The 22,627-nt window shown below is 37.3% G+C and overlaps 1 protein-coding gene across 6 annotated transcripts in view; it reads left to right on the forward strand.

Annotated features, from left to right (window-relative positions):
• MTMR8 (myotubularin related protein 8) overlaps positions 1-7,088 on the forward strand; it is a 142,406-nt gene extending 135,318 nt beyond the window's left edge. For all 6 annotated transcript variants that reach the window (XM_039850250.1, XM_039850246.1, XM_039850247.1 and 3 more), the window contains 2 exons: positions 2,610-2,736; positions 4,915-7,088. In XM_039850250.1, the coding sequence (XP_039706184.1) occupies positions 2,610-2,736; positions 4,915-5,385 (598 nt within the window). In that variant the 3' untranslated portion in view covers positions 5,386-7,088. The remainder of the gene's footprint in view (positions 1-2,609; positions 2,737-4,914) is intronic.
• The last annotated feature ends 15,539 nt before the right edge of the window (positions 7,089-22,627 follow it).

A 22,627-nucleotide genomic window follows, 5' to 3' on the forward strand; every position in this document is an offset into this window, starting at 1 on the left:
ATCCTCTTTAAGTCCAAGGTCCTTGAGTTTAGTTCCTATGTTTTCTTCTATGCAATTTATTGTTTCTGGTCTTAATATTCAGGTCCTTAATCCATTTTGACTTAATTTTGGTGTGCGGTGATAGGCAACAGTCTAGTTTTATTCTTTTGCAGGTGGCCTTCCCATTTTCCCAACGCCATTTATTGAAGAGGCTTTCCTTTCTCCACTGTATGTTTTTGGCTTTTTTTTTTTTTGTCAAAAATTATTTGCCCAAATATACATTGGTTTACTTCTGGACTCTCAATTCTATTTCACTGGTCTGTGTGTCTGTTTTTCTGCTGATACCATGCCATTTTGATTATTATCGCTTTGTAGTATAATTTGAAGTCGGGTAGAGTGATGCCTCCAACCTTGTTCTTTTTTCTCAGGATGGCTTTGGCAAGTCAGGGTCTTTCATTCTTCCATACAAATCTGATGAGTTTTTGTTCTATTTCTTTAAGAAATGCCAATGGGATTTTGATGGAGATTGCATTAAATTTCTATAATGCTTTAGGTAATAAGGTCATTTTAACTATGTCGATTCTTCCAATTTATGGACACGGAATATCTTTCCATTTCTTTTTTTCTTTGATTTCTTTTCCTAGGGCTTTATAGTTTTCATTATATTTGTCCTTCACATGTTTCACTAGATTTATTCCTCAGTATTTCATTCTCTTCATTGCAATTACAAAAGGAATTATTTTTTCCACTTCTTTTTCTGGCATTTCATCATTAGAGTACAGGAACACTATGAATTTTTGAACATTGACTTTGCATCTACAAACTTTACTTAGAGGAAAGTTCTTTTAGTTTTTCACATAAGTATAATGTTGGCTGAGGGTTTGTCATATATGAGTTTTATTATGTTAAGGTACTTTCCCTCTGTACAAATTTTATTAAGTGTTTTGATCATAAATGGATGCTGTATTTTGTTGAAGCCTTTTTCTGCATCTATTGATATGATCATATGATTCTTATTTTTTAATTGTTTATGTGGTGTATCACATTAATCGATTTGCATGTGTCGAACCATCCCTGTGCCCCTGAGATGAAGCCCACTTGATCGTGGCGTATAATCTTTTTAATATGTTGTTGTATTCGGTTTACTAGTTTCTTATTTAGAATTTTTGCATCTATGTTCATGAGAGATATTGGTCTGTAGTTTTCTTTTTTTGTGTTATCTTTGCCAGGTTTTGGTATCAGGGTAGTATTGGCCTCATAAAATGCGTTAGGAAGTATTGCCTCCTCTTCAATTTTTTGGACAAATTTGAGGAGAATACATATTAAATCTTCTTTGAATAGTTTTTTATGTGTGTTTTTTAACTCCAAGGTTTCTGTTTGGTTCTCTTTTTTTATAATTTTTATCTCATTGACGATATCATTTTGTTCCTAAATCAGTTTCCTTATTTTGTTTATTTTTCCGCATTCTCTTTGAGCTTACTGTGTATATTTAAATTACTTGTTTTTAATTTTTCGTCACGTAAGCCAGAGGCCTGCGTTTCTTAGGTTCAGTTTCTAAATACTTATTTTGTTCCTTTGAATGGGCTATGTTTCTTTGTTTCTCTTTATGCCTCATCTTCTGTTGAAATTTGTGCATTTATAAATTAGCTACCTCTCCATGTCTTTGAGGACTGACTCTATTCATGCAGAAACCTACAGTCATCAGCCAGTTTAAAGGCTCAGGTCCCACTCAAACTTTTTCTGGAGATGTGTCTTCCCTGGGTCTTTGCATGTGCTTTTATCACATTTCCAATTTTCTCAGCTGCTTTAAATATACTAGTTTCACAAAGAGTCTTACCCCTGGGTCTCAGAAGCCTTGGAAGTTCTCTTGTATTCCTCTGTCCATAATCTCTTGCCCATAGGCACCATGTGTCTGCAGACCCCCTACTCCTCTCTACTGCCACTGCTTCCACTGTTCCAGTCAGTGCTTCAAGGCAGGTGAGACAAAAATCAATCCCTCGGACTCCCCATAGACAAGGCAGAGCATTACAAACAACTTCCACTCTTTTTCTTCCAACCTAATAAAGAAACTGGGAATTGGGCACCATGCTGCCAGTTATATCATGCTGCGCTGGTGAGGGAGCAGGGCAAGGATAAGCAAAAGTACTATGACTTTTTCTACCATTTTGGGTACAATTTTTCTTGGTTAGGCCCTTGATTGCTGCAGCTTCTTACCTGGTTTCTAGAGTTCTCACAAAGCTACATTGATCCATCTATTGTTATTTATTTAGTATTGCCATGGGAGAACAAGGGCCTGGAGCTTCCAAGTTTGTCATCTTGCTGATGTAACTCCCTATTATTTGTTAAAATTGCATACGAATCTATAATTATTTCAAAATAAAAAGTTTAATTTAATTTTTAAAAATTGGCTCAAATGTGCTCAAGTCCAAAGTGTCTCTTTCAGAAGAGATCGTTCTGCTAGGAACTTTACTCTTCAGTTAGGAGCATGTTCAGTCTTTTTTATGTCAAAATTACCTTATTTTTGAGATATACCCACCTACCAGGCTAATACTTTCTTGACACAAGAAAACATAAGTAATCTATTCTTCCAGCTAAACTAACCCACTTTTTGTTCTTTTTGTTTATTCAAGGTTCTGGTGTGGGATGTATAACCGCTTTGACAAAGGGCTTCATCCCAAGCAGAGTATGCTTGAGAGCCTCCTGGAAATTAAGAAGCAGAGAACAATGCTGGAGGCAGATGTACACAAACTAGAAAAGGTAGAGAGAAGAATCTCAAAATGAGATCCTCTTGCCCCTTCTGAGTATGCCCAGCCCACTTGGTACTTGTGAGTAGCTGCCTGACTGGCTTGTTATATCTTCTGGTGTCCAGGTGTCCTATAGCTACAAGGCACTGAGGCACAACTCTTTTTCTTACTCCCCATAGAAAGTGGTAAATATCACACTCAGCTAATTAAACAAGTGGATTGGTTCCCTAATTTTGATCTGGGTATGATTATTAGGAGAAACAAAAGGGAAGTTATACTGATATTTGTTATCGTATCTTGGGTGTACTGATAAGAACAATGAAATTTTTATATTTTCAATTAGGAAAACCTTATAAAAATTCTCATTTTCTTCTCATGTAGATAGTAAACTGTTCTTCGAGTGGTCATGCTATATGTGTTCATTTTGCTTTATGATACCAGCAAAACCAGACACATGTTTTTAATTACAGGTTAAACAAGTCAACAAGGATTTCTTTTCAAAATATAGAAAATGCTGAGGTGCTTCTGGATTCTAGGGGTCCTTACGGGTGTGTTTGAAGGAAAGAGGGGAAGGGTACCTCTTATAAAAGAATTCTTGGAAGAGGTGTGCTGTTTAGGAACTGGGTGTGAACCCAGTATAGGCCAGATAAGGCATAGCTTTTCCTTATAAGTAATCGAATATCCTTTTATTGTGAAAATAAATGTATTTTGATTACATCAGATTCCAAACTTTTGAATGTCCTCTTGAGAGGTAAGGTAATAGTCAGTTACTTGGTTCCATTTATTTAAAAAAAAAAAAAGAAGGAGAAGGAGAAGAAGGAAGAAGACGGAAACTGGAAAACTGAAGCATAACTTAAAATCATAGGAAACAAGGGAAATAAGCAGCCCTGAGAAGACCAAGCGATAGGCAAAACTAAGAAGAAGGAAAACTTTTCCCTAGGGTCTTCTGTTCTCTCTTTTAGCTATTAGCAACAAGGCTCCCAGAGCAAGTGCCTCATTCATGATAGCCCTCTCACTTATTCTTGCCTGTTTTCTGAGAGAGGATCAGATTTATTCTATATTGAATCAGATCATTATTTGATTCTAAAGTAAAAAATTAAGGCTTTCTTCCTTTTAAAATATATACATTAAAATTATTAACATTCTTTTTTTAATACAGAGAAGAAAATCAAAAGTGGCCCATAATATTATTTCCCAGATAGCCCTGTCATCATTTTAAAAAGGCAGTTCAAGTGTACAGTTAGAATATGCACAATATAAAAACATATAAAGTGAATAAAAGTTTAAAAAACTTCCCCAGCCACCTATTTAGTTCTTCTCTCCAGGGCTTTTCACTCTGTGTGTGTATTTATGAGATTTTGTTATTTCTAGAAAAATAAAAATGATATGCTTGCTCCTTAAGGCAGGAGCTCTTGTTTGGAGTCCATGAACCCTGCAGGTATCCACAGATGCCCTTTGGGGCATATGTGAAGCATGTGAAATTATACCTAAAAACTTTTTATGTGCTGTCTCATGTGCACATGTGTATGCATGTAGTTTTATGAGAAGTTCCATCATTTTCTTCATATTTTCAGAGGGATCTATGACCCCTAGAAAATTAAGAATCACTGTTTTAAAGTATCAGTGAATCATTGTGTTATCCATTAAAATAAGAATATTCATTGGAGATAGCATAAGTAAGGTAGTAGACAGGTTATAGACTTTGGCATTAAAAAGAGACAGAGTCAGATCCCAGCTCTACTACTTCCTAAATGTGTGAATTTGAGTGACTTATTTAAATTCTATGAGCCTCAGTTTCCTCATCTATAAAATACAGCTAATACCTAACAGAATTCTTATGAGTGTGAAAGGAAATACTATATGTAAAGTGTCCAGCACATAGCAGTATTCAATAAGAATCAGTGAGCCTCTCCCTTGCCCTCCCTGCTCCTAATAATAAAATTGCATTTTTAAGAAAAGAGAACTTTTATAGACACAAGACCTTTGAGGATCTTAAATGTTAGGGCTTTTTAAAGTACTATCTCAGGTGATGAAGAAAAGCTGTTTGGAGATAAAGAGGGGGCAAAAGGTCATTTGCTACCATATCAGTGGTAGCAGGCAGGATCTCTGCAGGATAATGTAATATTTGCCTATTACATTAGTTTTTCTCCTGTTTCTAATTATTTTCACCCATTCCTTTCTTCTATGACAGAAATTGAAAGCCCATGATGAGCCACCAGAGCAAGTCTGTACCTGCTCTCAGTTAGGGAATTTATTACCTCAGCATCTGGGAAGTCCTTTGACCAATCCACTTGGCTTGATGGGTATCGATGGAGACCTCAGTACCTTGATGGAGTATGGCACCCTGTCCAGGGAAGGAGGCCTCCAAGCTCAGATGGATCAAGTAACAAGCCAGTGTGCAGACCACCACCATGACTGTTGTGGGATCATGGGCAGCCTTAGGGCCATAAATATTTCTGAGAATGTAGGCTGCTCTGGAGACACAAGAATCTCTGAGACCAGAGGCATCCCTGGGGCCACGGGCATCTCTAGGGACACAGGCATCTCTGAAGACATCAGCATCTCTGGAGCCATGGGCTTCTCTGGGGAAATGGGCATATATGGGGACATGGGCATCTCAAAGGCTAGCACTAAGGAAGCAGGCTGCTCCAAGCAGCAGTGAGCTACTTATCTGCTTCCATGCTAAGTACACCTGCAGGTACCCACAATGATCCTTGTTGCAAAGGCCATGCTGCTTTTCCAATTAGTTTAAATGGGTAAGGCCAGAGCACCCCTCCTTCCACTTAAGAGTCTGGAAGGGAATTTAGGGTCTTTACTTATTAAGTGATCAGTATATGCACTTCGAGCAGCCCAAAATGTAGGTAAGAGAAAGATTATGTTATTGTTCTAGAATGGTATTTAACTTTAGAAATATTGCCTTTCAGCTGAGATACTAGGCTGGTTCCATTATTCTGTTTTCCTTAATGACCCAACTTCCCTACTTTTCTACTCTATAGCATGAGAACAAAGTGGAAATATTGTCATAGTGGAGAATTAAGATCTTATTAAGGGGATGAAGAGATGGTGTGCAACAGGTAACTGAATCACCATATGGTTTAAAAGAAAATTTTACTGTCAGATATATTTAGTCATAAAATGTAAGCTAACATTATTGCCTATAGAGACCCCAACATTTGCCTGAGAAATAAATCAAAATGATCCTTAACTGTTAGCATGAGTGCTGGCTGCTTGGTGGTTTAAAACATATAAAGAAATAGTTTTCTTAAGTTACACTTGCTCTTCCAAACACACATCCAAGCCAGGTCTTATAATACTCACTTAGCCAACTCCCCTTTTCATAGTTGGTCCATAGGTAAATTTGAATCCACTACACTCTAAAATGATCAATTCCAAATTGGTGAGATCTGAATTAGTAACATTTATTAATAGTATTCTCAACATCAATTCAAGAGACAATGGAAACTCAGTGCTTTAGACCTTGGTTTATACATGGCCTTTGTGCTCATCTGAGTTTTCCTAAAACAGACCTGTTCTTAGTTCTTTTTATGAAAACCAGTGGTTTTGCTTCTGTAGATATCACATCAAGTTTGCGGATTTTTACATACAATTGGCACTATTTTTATCACTTTGTGCTAATGTACACTTTTGAAAAAATCCATTCTTATAGGAGGCCTAAATACTCCTTGGAGAAGGGATATGTCCCTTATTGTTTAAACACCAGATCTTCTTCTTGAGACTGATACACTTGATGTACACTTTCTTATTGGATATTCAGTCATGGTTTACCCGCTTTCACATGCTGTGGTAGGGTAGGCCTCTGGCAGTTTTGGTCATACACTATATATTATCAGCATTTTCAAAACTCCCATTGCCAATACAATTCATGTCTTCACCCAAGATGTCTATTGTGAATACTCTGTCTGGCTTAAGCTCAAAAATGAGTTCTTAGTGAAAGAGCCATCTTCAATACTACCACATTCAGTGGTAAACACAGACATTTCTAAAGACTCATTCGTTACTCTTCTCTGTAAGAAAGAGGTGCCTTTTAACTTAAGTGTTAGAAGTAGGAGAGAAGAGCCAGGGTAGCTCCCTGATTTCTTGTCCATACCTAAACTATGAACCCAAAACAACCTTCCTCTTTAGAGGAAGAACATTAAGTCATTTGGGTTATCTTTTTTCATATGCAAATAGGAGCCATTTTTTTTACACTTACCTTCTGTTGGTAGCTGTTTCAATTCTGTGTTTATAAAGAACTAATTTATTTGATATTTTTCATTTTAAATAGAGTCCATTTTTAAAAATTTGCCTTATTCTGATTCTTGCCTTGTTTCTGTCATTTTTAAGCAATAAAGTGATTTTCTATTATGTATTCTCTGATCCTTCTCTTTCCACAATTTGATCACTGGCTTATATAACCTAAATCATCAGATGTTTCCAGTTATTTGACTTATTACTTCTGGGGAAAAAAGTATGATTTGTGCAAATCATTTTGATCTGGAGACTCCATCTAACCCTGGCTTTGTAGGAAGATGTCAAAGAAGATGACAGTACCAATCATCTGTTATGAGTGAGTCTGTTCTGGGTCTTGCTTATACCCAGGGCTTTTTCCTATATCTCAGTCTGAATTTCACAGTTCATTAACTAGCATGATACTCCAAATACAGGATGTTACGTTATTTTCAGGAAAAGGAAAAAAGCAAATGGCAGGACACAGTAATTTTGTAAATCCTATGAAAAGTTAGTTTAAGAGTCTCAGATTTGTTTCTACAGACCTGAACAAGGGCAGTACATAGTATCAAACTTTATTTTTTAGATCTAGAATAAAATTAATCAGTAGTGAAAATATATTTTCAATATAATTTTAAACTGAGATGTGGTAAAGAGCAACACTGGTATTACCAAAAGCAAAAACAAAAATTTTTAAAAAAGACTGTCTTATTTTATTGAGGATTTAAAAACATAGAATCAATTTCAGCCTAAAGATCTGTCAGTCAATTTATTTGGTCTGTTTTCATTTTATTTCCCAACATGTTCCATTAACACCTCCCTGTTTTTCCATTGGATTTGGAAAAAGTTCAGTGGGATCCAAATACTTGTGTACTGGTAAAAATCCAGTAGATATCTGTAGTCAGGAGCTTCATGACAGAGAGGAAACAACTGAAGGAAAGTTGCTGGGTGTACTATAAAAAAAGTGATCTATTAATGGCTTTCATTTCATACCCTATATGGTACCTATGCTATGAAAGAAATATGACCCCTTCCCCCACTGTCCTACCCTTCCCTGAGCAGAAATTCCATTCTAATATGACTTCCCCGCTTAAATAAGAAGGCTACTGTTTCATCCACTAACCTGACCTCTGCCTGTTTCCTATGCAAGTTTCACAGGCCTAGGATCACTGTTTATCTTTTCTAAGCATGAGGCAGGCTCTGTGCCTGTGCTTGTATCCATGAGGGTGAGGAAGATTCTTCATGGACACCTTTTTAAAAATTTTAATTATTTAATTAGTTTATAGAATGACAGATTCTTCATGGTAATAAATAAAACAACCTTAAATAACAAAGCTAAGTAATAGCTAATAGTCTGACTTTTCAAAGAAGAAATTGAGAGATAAGGTTTGCTGTGTGAAAGAAAACCTGGAATTCTATTTGGAACTAACAGGGCAAGAATGTAAAGCTTATGGTGCATGTATTGGACACTTATATCTTTGGAAAGTCACTCTAGAAATTGTGTTCGATTACTACCAAGTCAGTTAACATTGCCTGTCAACATGTGTGGATACCTTTTGTCTGCAACATACCTCACTTGAAAGTATGACCTTTTCCTGAACACTTCCAACTAGAAGGAATACAAGTCTTTTTGCTTTTCAAACCAAATTGGTACATATTTAAGGTTGGCCTGAATTTAGCAGTTAGAGATGTTTAATAACTATGTCAGATCTCTGTTACTTACTGGCTTTTATGAAACACATAACACCTTTTCTTGATGCTTTTAAGCTTTGATATACCACTGGGAAATCTTTCTATTGGAGCATTTTATAAAGTGGCCTTTTTTTCAAACAGTTATGTAGGGAAATGTAAATTACCTTTAAGAAAAATATTACTCTCAAAAGGGGTATACTATATACTTCAGATTGGTTTATACTTAGGAAAATTGTTCTCAATTTCTCTCTTCATTTCCGGTGTATGTGGTTTAGTAATAGCTATTGTACCAAAACTTTCCCCCACTGTCAGGCCTCTCTCTCCCAGAATTCTAGGTATATAGATACAGGCAGATATGATTCCAACCAAATTTGGTTTTCTTCTAAGTGCCAAATCTAGACCTGAGTTTTTATATAGACGTTAAAAAAAAGTAGACATGCTTAATTAAGCCTTAAAATTTGTCCTATGGGCTTATTTTATACATACATACATACATATATACACATACACATACACACACACAAACATAGAGAGAAGAATGTAAAAAAAAAAAAAAACGGCTTGCTGTTGTGACACCAAACAAAGGACAAGGGAAAAAATTGGGGTGTATAAAGTACTCTTAGTTTGTTGTTCTTTTAAAGGCAGTTCTGTTTTCAAAGCGTTTGATGGAGTCATAGAAGATTTTCCAAGGCAAAAAAATGAAATAAAATAAAATAAATAAAATAAAATAAAATAATAAAATAAAATAAAATAAAATAAATAAATAAAATAAATAAAATAAAATAAAATAAAATAAAGAAAAGTAATTTCAAGCCATACAGAATATGTCTTCTCTGATTCCCTGGCTGTAAGACTGATTTCTGTGTCTTCTCATTAACTAGGAAGTATTGTTTTTGTCACCAATCACAGCAGCCCACATCTTCTTTAGATGTCAGTGCAAGTAAAAGTGTGTTACATGATGTGTGATTTGTGACTTCAGAAAAGGCAAGTGTCCTTTGAAAGCACCTGTGTAATATAGGCCCATGTATCTTTCCGGGGATAAACAAAAACATGTTCAGAAGTTGGCTTGTATGAAACAAGCAGCTTCAATGTTAAGTCCCATGCCCTGTTTCTTGGCATTTTCCAAAGCTTTGGGGGTGACCTAAAAGCTTCTTTCTCTTCCAAACTTTTGTTGCCTTTCAACCATTTTCATGGCTTTGTACTCTCTTTGGAAAGACCTACACCAGCCCTCACAGAATCCCAGTTGTGTTGAAGATGGGGAGAGGGCAGGAGGGAAGAGAAGATAATACAGAAATACACCTGACCAGTAAGCAAAAGGAATATATGCCAGTCCAGGATGACCATGTTCCAGTTATTTAAGATTGCCTATGCTCCAGTAACATCCAAAAATGGTTCTCTTTTTCAGGCAGTACTGTGGCTGACATTTTTTTTTTTTTAAAGCTGTCTTTTACACTGATAGAAACTCTTTCCTTAAAAATGCTCTGAGTTGTATATTTTCTTTGTAAACACTTTTCTCTGCTAGGTTATGTGTTCCTGGGTCATTTTTCCCCAGAGTCAAGGATGATGGATGGTATTCTCCTCCTTTAATCTGTCCCTAAGGCAGATGAGTTCTGGGCCCCTTCTTTGCCTCTTTGTAGCTTGAAATATCATTGGACCCATCACCAGTCATATGAGAATATGTACACCAAAGTCACTAGGTGATTATTGTTTAAAGACTCTTTTCTTTGATCCCACCTCACATGCAATTGGCCACAGTAATTCACAGGTATTGTTGCATCTCCAACTAACTCACGTTGTCAGATAGGGTTGATTTTTATGTTTTTTGAATGCTAGTAGGAATGCAGAACACATATCCTAGCTCTGATAGAGTATGTTCTGTATTCTAGTTAAAAGTGCCTCGGGCTTAGGATTAGTTAACAAGTTTAGTCCTTTTGGAATGTAACTCATAGTAAGAGTATTTGTATGTGTATATGTGTTTACTATAACTTCAGCAGTATCTGGTCTCATGGACCATTTGGGCATTCAGAGGAAGAGAATGTTTCCAAGATTTAAGAACTCTTCTAGTGATAGACCTTTAACTTTAACTTTGATACTGTCCAGCTAAGTGCCATGAGGACTTTAGGACATGTTAAACCAAGCCAGATATAAAAACCAAAGTGGTAGTAAAGCAATTGGCCTTTTTTCCTTGGATCTATTGATCAGACAGCTTTAGAAGTAGGATTCAAATACATGACCAGTGTTATCTGTAATGTATTCATGGTAGCCACATACCTACATGGACATCATGCAACTGATATATAAGTCAGAATCTCAGCTGCGTATTTTCTTGACAAACCTAACTTTTCATTAGCCCCAGGTTTATAGAATGACTGGCATAGTAGCTCAAGTCTGAACTTGCCAAGGTATAACAGTGTGTATGATTGACTTTAAATTTCCTGTTGTGTGTTATTTTGAACTTGTCATACCACTGGGGTATGTGTGTATGACCCCATCAGGACGCTCGCTGCCATGTTTAGTCTAGGGCAAAATTGCTCATTAGCTCTCTTCTGCAGTTTTGTTCCAGTTTGAAAATGTTTGGTTGATACAGTTTTTGGGTTTAAAATTAAAAACCTTCAGTCTCTTACATGTGTGAGGTTGCTGTGTAATAGCTACAAATGAAACGTGGCATACCTTCAAAAAAGGGTGTCTTGGCATAGCCTTCATAGATGAACTACCATATAAAGACAATCTGCAGGTAAGTTAAAGTATGCACTGTTGATTCTAAAATAAAACAAGACACGTATCAGGATGGACAGCACTACAGAGTTCAGGCTCTAGCTGTCATTGATCAGCTAAGGACAAGACTGACACCAACTTAACTCACAAAAGCATACTGTCTGACCAAATGCCAGCTTGTTAATTCATACTGGGGGATATATCTATCCAAGAATCAGACTCTTTATTGCCATCCTTTCTCCCTGCTCCACTAAGCAAGAATCCTTACATATGGAGCCTCATGAACTCGGGTTATTTTCTCGAGGCTGCAGAAGAGTCCAGTGATATCTCCTTGCCCTACAGCAGAAGCTCCCTCCCTGGGAACCACATGCCCAGGGCCTCCAGTGGGTAGAACACAAAGAGACCTGGGTTCTACTCCTGGCTTTGCCATATACTAGCTGTATGGTCTTAGGCAAGTCACTTTCCCTCTCTGAGCCTAAGAGGAAAGGTCTCATCTGAAAAATGGGGATGATAATTGTACCTTCCTTCCATACGGTTATGAAGATTAACTGAGCTAACATGTAAAGTACTACCTGGTAAAGAGCCTGGCACATAAAAAAGCAATCAAAATACATCAGTCAGTCTCCTACCTTCAGCCCTGTTAACTTCTGATTAAACTGATACTTACTCTTAGGCTTCTTCTTTCCTCAACTCCATTCAGCTTCCTTCCTACTCTTGACACACTCTCTTTAGACCATCAGATTACATTACAATACAATTTCTGTCTTAGTCCATTCAGACTACTATAACAACAACAACAACAAAAACCAACAACAGTCATTTATTTCTCACAGTCTTGAGGCTGGGAAGTCCATAATTATGCTGCCAGAAGATTTAGTGTCTAGTGGACAGTTATCTTTTTGCTGTAACCTCACATGGAGGAGAACAGAGAAAAGCATGCTCTCTCATGACTCAAAATGGAACTAATTCCATTCATGAGGGTTTCACCTTCATGACCTCATCTAATCCTAATCACCTCCCAAAAGCCCCTATTTCCCATTACTGTCATATCAGGGGGTAGAATTTCAACATATGAATTTGAGGAGGACACAAACATTCAGTTCATAACAAATGGATTAGGCTATGGCTCTCTTTTATAATTACAAAATAAATTTTTATAATTAACCAAGAAAATTTTGTTCATTATGGAATGTTTTAAAAATATAGTACCAAAAAAAAGGACATCATAATTTCTCTATGCAGAGATAAATCTGTATGCATGCATACAGAACAAAAATAGGATCATACTACACACTCCTGTGTTTCTTGTTTAATTGTGACCTTTTCAATAAATAGATTGATCTCATCATTTTTAATGACCACATAGTATCTCACTGTGTAAGCTATTGTTTATTCAACCAACTCCTTATTGTTTGGCCAAGCTACAGCCTTCTACATCAAATTCCAATCTTGCCTTCCTGGACTATACCCTATTTCCTTTTATTGGAATTCAGCAACCTTTCTCACCTAAGATACCCCCTTGCCAGAGGTTACCTACACAGATGGATAATTTCACCTACCTGGGAAGTTTTTTTGTTTTTGTTTTTTGTTGTTGTTGTTTGTTTTGTTTGTTTGTTTGTTTTTTTACTAGCAAACGCTCTAAGTGTAATTTGAGCTCCAAGTCTCAGGGTACTTTACTATATATGGAACATAAGCCTGAATTTGGACTCCATCTACCCTATAGTCACAAGTTGATCCACTGCATTAGCCCAAGGACATGACAAGTTTGGTGCCCTAAAACCAACTATTTCCACAGCCTCTTGTCATCCAATAAAGGTCTGGTTTCACAGGGTAAAAGGTGTCAAGCAAAGGTCCTGAATGAAAGATCACTTCTGGATGAGTCTCAGCCCTTCAACTTACTGAGTTTCCTCATTTGCAAAATAGAAGTAATCTCTACCTTGTTCGTCTCACGCTGTTATTGTACCAACCAAGGAAAATTGTAACTGCAAAAGCACTTTGTAAATTTTGAGGTACTTTTCAAATATAAATTGTATTTTTATTTTCAATTTTCGAATCTTTTCCAACTGAACCAGAACTACCATGAAGAAGCAAGGAACCAAATAATCAAGAATTGAGAGTGTGCTTGTGGGCTTTGGGAAAAAAAAAAAATGTCACCTGGGTATATGTGGATCACAGCATATTTAAAAGACTCCCACATTTATCTAGGCGTTTGTTGCCTTATATTTAAAGCAGCTGGTTTGACCTAAATGATTTCTAGGGAAAGATACTGAATACCTATTGAGTGGTTCATCTGTGCCAAGTCTTGAGCTGGGAGCTTTAAGTATATTACATGTGGCTTAAATAGCTGAAGTTCTCTAAGTCATCAAGTTAGTAAGTAGGCTATTGAAACCCAAACTCTAAAATATTGTCTCTTTTCAGAATTTTGTACTATAAAATCTTGTTGATTGGACTTCTGGCCCAGACAAGATGTTGTAGACTCATTATTTTCTGCTCTATCTGACTAAGTACAGCTATAAACCCTGGAAATAGCACAAGAGGCAAACAAAAGAGAACCCCAAAAGGAGTTAAGAGACTGGTTTGGGACCCCAGGCCTGGAGTAACAACCCAAAAGAAGGCAGTCCAGCTTGGGTATTTCCTGGCCCCCAATATAACAACAGAAGGTTGTTCAGGTAGGCTCATTTCTCCCTCATATCAAATAGGAGTCCCTCTGAAAAGAGGTGAGCCTGGCAGTATCACCAAAGAGGATTGATCAAGACTCTAATCCCACTAATAAACAGCTAAGCAAAAAGTTCTCCATCTCTGCCTTCCCCACCCAGAGACACTGAGGCAGCCAGGAGACTTCAACAAGAGAGGCCCTACCACAAGTGTTCATTCCAGAAAGCTTCTTCATTCTTGCAGGCCTGAGACACTCATCACCAACTCAGAGACACGAAGCAACAGACCTGAGGAGAGCCATTCCACCTTCTAAGGTGGCACAAGCAGAAACCAGTGAGAGTTCCGGGGGTACCAGGAAATCAAGCAGACCAAAATAGCACCAAAAAGGCTTTAAAATCTAAACTTCCATTGGCACAAGCCTGACAAAGTAGGCCAGAATCTACATGGTAAAGGTAAGATGACTGCTAAAATAGAAGATTCAAAAAGGACCCAGAGTTAACTAACATCCTAAACAAAATGTCCAGGATACAATAGAAAGTCACCCATAATACCAAAAGACAGGGAAATCACAATTTGAATTAGAAAAGACAGCCACTGACATTAACACCAAGATAAATCAGATGTTGGAATTTTATGACAATCTTAAAGTGGTCGTTATAAAAAGAAACTATTCAAACGGCAAAATTATTTTAAAACAAATGAAAAAATAGAAATTCTCAACAAAGAAATGCAAGTTATGTACTTCTAGTCAAGATGGTGGAGTACATGAAAGCTATGCTTGTCTCCTCATGACCACATCAAAATTACAACTAAATTATAGAACAACATCATTGAGAACTACCTGAAGACTAGCTAAGGATTATATCTAAGGATGTAAATAAGAAACCACATTGAACTGGTAGGAGGGGCAGAAATGTAGAATACGTAGGTTCTATCCCCATAGTGTGGTAATTAAGAATGGGGAGGGATATCAGTTGCAGAGGTCCACCCTGAGGAGCAAGGGGTCATAGCCCCATAGTGGGCTCCTAAGCCTAGCGTTCCAATACTAAGAAGAGGAGTACTCATGATATCTGGCTGTGAAAACCATCAGGTATTGCATCCGAGTGAGAAGAAGGGCTGCTGAATACCTAGGCACAGCGTCTTAAAGGGCCTCCGCATACATTTGCTTGCAAATTCACTCTTCCTGGGCTCCAGCACAGAGGCAGCAGCTTGAAAAGTGCCAGGGACATATGGAGAAGAACTAGCTTCAGGGCGAGGGCCAGTAGATCACGGGTCTTGGCAACTCTCTGGGACAGAAGTACTGGCAGGCGCCATTCTTCCTTTATTGAGCTCTACCACTGCACAGATGGCGTGGTGTAGGTGGGCACCAAATATGAGCTCTCCATTAACCTGGCTAATACAATTTTCCTTGTCCTGGTGATTCCCTGAGATGCTGCCCCACCCAACTGTGATGCCTGCCAGAACCTCTTCCAGCAGCAACTCCACATAAGTAGCCTGCCTCAGCTTGTGCTGTGGAATTTCCTAAAATCTCTCAAAGGTCCACAACCCCCAAAAAAGAAGTAGCAGCCTTCAGTGTGCACTGAACCTCTTACTAAGCTACCCTAAGCCCAGCACAAGTGGTGAGCTGTCTCAACTTGCATTGTAACACTCATCAGGTTGCCCCAAGCCTGGCATGGCTTGGAACATAGCCTCAACTAAGTGACCACAGACCCTGCGCAAGTGGCAGCTGGCCTCAGCTCACATCATGGTACCCACCAAGGGTACCCAAACATGATACTAGTGGCAGCCAGACTCAGTTTACAGAATAGTTTCTCCCAAGTGACCCCAAGCCCAGCACAAGTTGTAACCAACCAAAGATCACTTTGTACCTCCTACTAGAAAGGCCAGAGCTGGCAATAATGGTACCTGAACTTTACCTGCACCAGAGCCCCTAACAAGAGAATCTAAAATCAACACACCTGGTTACTAGCTTCAGACCACACACCACCACCTAACCAGCTCCACAAGGGACACACCCAAAGGATGGACTTGGCTGGCACTAGATCCCCACTAAAGTGACTCCCACTCTGTGGGGTCAGCCCCCACACCACATCTCAGTTGCTGTAGTCATAGCCAGCCCTCATTGGTAGTCAACCTGAGGATTGCTCCCAACCACTGACATGCCAACAGCAATTAAAGCTCAACTAGATGGGAAAAATTGGCATAGATGATAGAGGCTTTGTTCATCACTCTGTGACCAAATCAAAGTTGTGAAAGAAACAGAGCAAACAGCAAGAAAAGTCACCTGGGATCGATATGAAAAAGCCACACAACTAGAGAGAGAAATAAGAAATCACCCTGCAATGGGAAGAGGTAGGAGGGGGCGAACACACGAGGCAGCCCAGTCCCGAGCAGCTGAGTGGAACAGAGGATACTGCAGTGGCAACTAGCAGTTGCAGATACCTCTTAAAGGGGCCATGTCAGTGAGCAAACCAGCTCACTCTGAGCACCAACAGTGGATCAGTTGCACAGGGGGCACCAGGGACTTACAGAGGGACACTGAGTTACCTGGGCGAGGGCCGGAAGTGAGGCTTTCTACCAGGCAGAAGTGCTGGCAGTATCCATTGTTCCACTGTTGAGCCCTTACTCACTCCCAGTTTGCAAGTACAGAGCTATCATAGCTGAGAGGTCATCAAACTGGATAACAGAGGTCACTCAGCCCAAAGGATTCCCAGAAATTTTGCCTCCCCCAACTTGCGGCCCCACCCAAGACTCACACTAGGGGCAGCTGGCCTTGTTTTCTGGTATGCTTTCTTGAGGCAACTGTAAGCACAGCATCTGTGGATTGCTTGCTGAATCTTAAGGGGTGGCCCCAGAAGGGCACACACTGGGGACAAATTTGGCCTGCAGCTGAACCCCTCTCAGGACTGTGCCACTGGACACCTACTACACAGAGCCGTGCAAGTAAGGCCAGGAGATTTAGAAGCTTTGCTAAATACATAGAAACAGACAGTCAAAATGGGAAGACAAGCAGAAAGGCAGTCAAAATGGGAAGACAAGCAGAAACCATTTGAAAAAACAGAACAGAAATCCAGGAAAAATGGAGTCAAGCAATCTAACAAGTGCGAAGTTCAAAACATTGGTTGTAAAGATGCTCAATGAACTTAGGGGAAATATAGAATTCAAAGACAACTCTAGCAAAGATAAAAAACATAAAAATGGAAATGGAAATTATAAAAGGGAACCAGTCAGAAATTAAGAACACATTTTCTGAGATGAAGAGTATATTAGATGGAAAAAAAACAGAGTGGATAAAGAAGAGGATCAAACCACCAATATAGAGAATGAGGAAGCCGAGGACACTCAATCAGAATGGCAAGAAAAAAGATCCAAGACTATAATAATAATTTAAGGAGCCTATGGGACACTATTAAATGTAAAAATATTCATGTCATTGGGGCACCTGAAGGAAAATAAGGCGTTGAAGAGCTATTTCAAGGAATAATAATGGAAAACTTCCCTCACCTGGTGAGGAAATTAGACATACAACCCCAGGAAGCTCAGAGAGTCCCCAAAAAGAGGAATCCAAAGGGGCCCACAACAAGACACATCATAATTAAAATGCCAAAGGTTAAATACAAAGAGAGAATCTTAAAAGCAGCAAGAGAAAAGCAGTTAGTTACGTACAAGGGAGCACCCATAAAACTGGCAGCTGATTTCTCAAAGGAAACTACAGGACAGAAGGGCTTGGCATAAAATATTCAACATGATGAAAACCCAGGATCTACAACCAAGAATACTTTATCCAGCTATCATTTAGAGTCGAAGGACAGATAAAGAGTTTCCTAGACAAAAATAAGCTAAAGGAATTTATCGCTACCAAGCCAGTATTATAGGAAATGTTGGAGGGACTTCTTTAGGAAGAAAAAACATGGATCAAAAACATGAATAAAGAATGGTAATAACTACATTCCTATCAGGAAGTGCCTTAAATGGAAAAGGATTAAGTGCTCTAACCAAAAGACAGAGTGGCCAAATGGATAAGAAAACAAGACCCTTACATATGCTGCCTACAAGAGATTCACTTCAAATTAAAAGACACACACCGTCTAAAAGGAAGAGGATGGAAAAAGATATTGCCTTGATGGACCTAGAGGGTATTGTGCTGAATGAATTGGGTCAGATAGAGAAAGACAAATATAGCATGATTTCACATATATATGGAATCTAAAGACACAAATAACAAAAATGGAAATAAACTCATAGATACAGAGAATATTTTGAGGGCTACTAGATGGGAGGGGCCTTGGAGGGATGCGGAAAAAAAGGCAAAGCGATTAAGAGGTACAAATGGATAGTTGCAGAATAGACATGGAAATGTAGAGTGTAGCATGGGGAAGACGGTTAATAATGTAATAAATATGTAAGGGAGAAGAGGAGTAGTAGATTTAGTTGGGTGAATGCTTTGTGAGTTGTGTAGATCTCTGATCACTATGCTGTAAAACTGAAACTGGTATATTATTGTATGCCAACTATAATTGAAAAAAAAACTCATTGAATTGTACAATGTTAATATGAGCAACTAATTGTCTATTTTAATAAAGCCGGGAAAAAAAACCCTCAACTAAAATACACACAACCCACACAAGGGACACCCCTGGATCAATTACCAGGAAGACTGCATCTCTGGGACACACAGGACACCTACTACTGCCAAAACCAGATGTACATAATACATAAAAATAAATACAGGGAGTCAGCCAAAATGAGATGACAAAGAAACATGTCCCAAATGAAAAAGCAGAAAGAAAAGAAAAAGAAAACGAAAAAGAACTAAACAAGATGGAAATAAGCTACCAGATACACAGTTCCAAAGAGTGAATATAAGGATACTCAATAACCTTAGGTGAAGAATATAAGAACACAGAGAGAATATCAACAAAAAGATAAGAAACATAAAAATAGAGATAGAAAACAAAAGAAATGAGTCAGAAATGAAAAATACATTAGAGGGACTTAATAAAATTAGATGAAGCAGAGAATAAAATAAGTGATCTGGAATAAATGGTAATAGAAAACAACCAATCAAAACAGCAAAAAAAAAACCTCAGAATTTTATATTATTTTATTTTATTTTTTTATTTTTTAATAATTTTTTTCTCATTTTTATTTTTTTACTTCTTAAAATTTATTTTATTTTTTTTTATGGTGACATTGGTTAACAAAATCTGGTTAAGTTTTACTTGTACATTTTAACACTAAGGCATATATATATATTTACATTGTGTGTTCACCTCTCATAGATTTCTTTTTGTCACCACATATTTGACCCCTTTTACCACAAATACTACCCCACTCCCCCTCTACCCTCTGGTAACCACTAGTCTATTTTCCATGTCCATGAGTCTCTGTTAGTTTGTCCTATTCATTTGTTGCTTTTAGGTTTATATCCCACATGTAAATGACATCATGTGGTTTTCTACTTTTTCTGTCTGGCTTATTTCGCTTAGCATGATTATCTGAAGGTCCATCCATGTTGTCGTAAATAGCAGTATTTTATCTCTTCATATGGCTGAGTAATATTCCACTGTATATATGCACCACACCTTCTTTATCCAATCATCTATCATAAGACATTTCCATTGCTTCTATGTCCCGGCCACCATGAATAATGCTGCTATAAACATTGGTGTACAAATATCTTTTTGGATATGAGTTTTCAAGTCTTTGGGATAAAAACCCAGTAGAGGTATTGCTGGATCATATGGTAGATCTATTTTTAGTGTTTTGAGTAATCTCCATACTGTTTTCCATAGTGGCTGTATCAATTTGCATTCCCACCAGCAGTGTATGAGGGTTCCTTTTTCTCAGCATCCACTCTAACTTTTGTTATTACTTATCCTGTTGATTACACTTATTCTAACAGGTGTGAGATGGCATCTTGTGTTTTTGATTTGCATTTCCCTAATAGCTAGCAATGTTGAGCATCTTTTCATATACTAGTTGGCTATTTGTATGTCCTCTAGGGAGAAAAGTCTGTTCAGGTCACTGCCTATTTTTTAATTGGATCGTTTCGTTGTTGTTGTTATTATTGAGTTATATGAGTTTTTGTATATTTTGGATATTAGGCCCTTATTGGAGGCATTGCTTGCAAATATCTTTTCCGATTCAGATGATTATCTCTTAACATTGTTGATGGTTTCTTTTGCTGTGCAGAAGCTTTTTTTTTTTTTTTTGATGTAGTCCCATTCATTTATTTTTGCTTTTACTTTCCTTGCCTTTGAGGTCAAATTCATAAAATTGTCTTTTCAGTCCAAGGTCATTGAGTTTAGTTCCTGTGTTTTCTTCTATACATTTTGAGTTCCTGAATCCATTTTGAGTTAATTTTGGAGTGTGGTAATAGACAACAGTCTAGTTTCATTCTTTTGTAGGTGGCTTTCCAGTTTTCCCAGCACCATTTATTGAAGAGGCTTTCCGTTCTCCATTGTATGATTTTCACTTTTTTGTCGAAAATTATTTGCCCATATAAACTTGGGTTTACTTCTGGACTCTCGAATCTATCTGTCTGTTTTTCTGCCAATACCATGCCACTGTTGCTTTGTAGTATAATTTGAAGTCAGGCAGAGTGATGCCTCCAGCCTCATCCTTTTTTCTCAGGATGGCTTTGGCAATTCGGGGTCTTTTGTGTTTCCATATAAATTTGATGATTTTTTTTGTTCTATTTATTTAAAAAAGTGCTTTTAGGAATTTGATGGGGATTGCATTAAATTTGTATAATGCTTTAGAAATATGGTCATTTTAACTATGTTGATTCTATCAATCCAAGAACACGGAATATCTTTCCATTTCTTTGTATCTTCTTCAATTTTTAATAGGGTCTTATAGTTTTCATTATATAGGTCCTTTATATGTTTCGTTAGATTTATTCCTAGGTATTTTATTCTTTTTGTTGCAATTGCAAAAGGAATTATTTTTTCCACTTCTTTTTTTTTTTTTTGACACTTTATTATTAGAGTATAGGAATGCTATGGAATCTTGAACATTGATCTTGTATCCAGAAACTTTACTGTATTTGCTTCTTGATTCTAGTAGTGTTCTTTTGGAGTCTTTCGGGTTTTTTATATAGAGAATCGTGTCATCCACAAATAGTGACAGTTTTACTTTGTTTCCTATTTGGATTCCTTCATATCTTTCTCTTGCCTGATTAAACTCGCTAGGACCCCCAATGTTATATTGAATAAGAGTGGCTATAGTGGACAACCTAGCCTTGCTCCTGCTCTTAGAGAGAAGGTTTTTAGGTTTTCATCATTAAGTATAATGTTGACTATGGGTTTATCATATATGGCCTTTATTATGTGAACGTACAAACCTTCTTTACCGATTTAAGTGTTTTGATCATAAACAGATGTTGTATTTTGTCGAAGGCTTTTTCTGCATCTATTGATATGACCATATGATCCTTATTTTTTAATTTGTTGATGTGGTGTATCACATTGATTGATATGCATATGTTAAACCATTTCTGTGCCTCTGGGATGAAGCCCACTTGATCATGGCGTATAAACTTTGTAATATGTTGCTGTATTCGGTTCGCTAGTATCTTCTTTAGGATTTTTGCATTTGTGTTCATGAGAGATATAGGTCTGTAGTTTTCTTTTTTTGTGTTATCTTTACCAGGTTTTGATATCAGGGTTATATTGACCTCATAAAATGAGTTAGGGAGTATTGCCTCTGATTTTTTGAAAGAGTTTGAAAAGAATAGGTATTAAATCTTCTTTGAATATTTGGTAGAATTCACTGATGAAGCCATCTGGTCTTGGACTTTTACTTTTTGGGAGGTTTTTGATGATTATTTCTATTTCCCTACTGCTGATCCGTCTATTTAGATTTTCCAGCTCTTCTTCATTCAGTCTAAGAAGGTGATATCTTTCTAAGTACTTGTTCATTTCTCCTACGTTATTAAATTTGGTGTTATATATGTTTTCATAGTATTCATGTGATTCTTTGTATTTCTACAGTGTCTGTCATAATTTCTCCTCTTTCATCCCTGATTTTGTTTATTTGTGTCCTTTCTCTTTTTTCTTTAGTGAGTCTAGCCAGTGGTTTGTCACTTTTAATAACCTTCTCCAAGAACCAGCTCTTTGTTGCATTTATTTAAATTTTATTTATTCGCTAATTATTATTATTTTCTTCTGCTGACTTTAAGCTTCATTTCTTCTTCCTTTTCTAGTTTTTTAAGATGAAGAATTAAGTTGCTTATTTGGTCTCGTTCTTGTTTTTGGAGATAAGCCTTTCATAATATGAACTTTCCTCTTGTTACCACTTTTGTTGTGTCGCAAACATTTTGATATATTGTACTGTCATTATCATTCATTTCTATGTATCTCTTGATCTCTCTTTTTATTTCATCTCTGTCTCAGTTATTCTTTAGTAGTATGTTGTTTAATCTCCATGTATTTTTGATTCCTCCCAAGTTCTTTTTACAGTTGATCTCCAGCTTCAAAACATTATGATCAGAGAATATGGTTGGTATGATTTCAAACCTCTTATATTAGTTGAGGCTATCTCTGTGTCCCAGTATATGTTCATTTCTTGAGAATGTTCCATATGCACTAGAGAAAAATGTATAAGCAAAT

This window comes from Pteropus medius, unplaced genomic scaffold (assembly GCF_902729225.1).
Source record: "Pteropus medius unplaced genomic scaffold, Ma_sr-lr_union100, whole genome shotgun sequence".
Lineage (NCBI taxonomy): Eukaryota > Metazoa > Chordata > Mammalia > Chiroptera > Pteropodidae > Pteropus > Pteropus medius.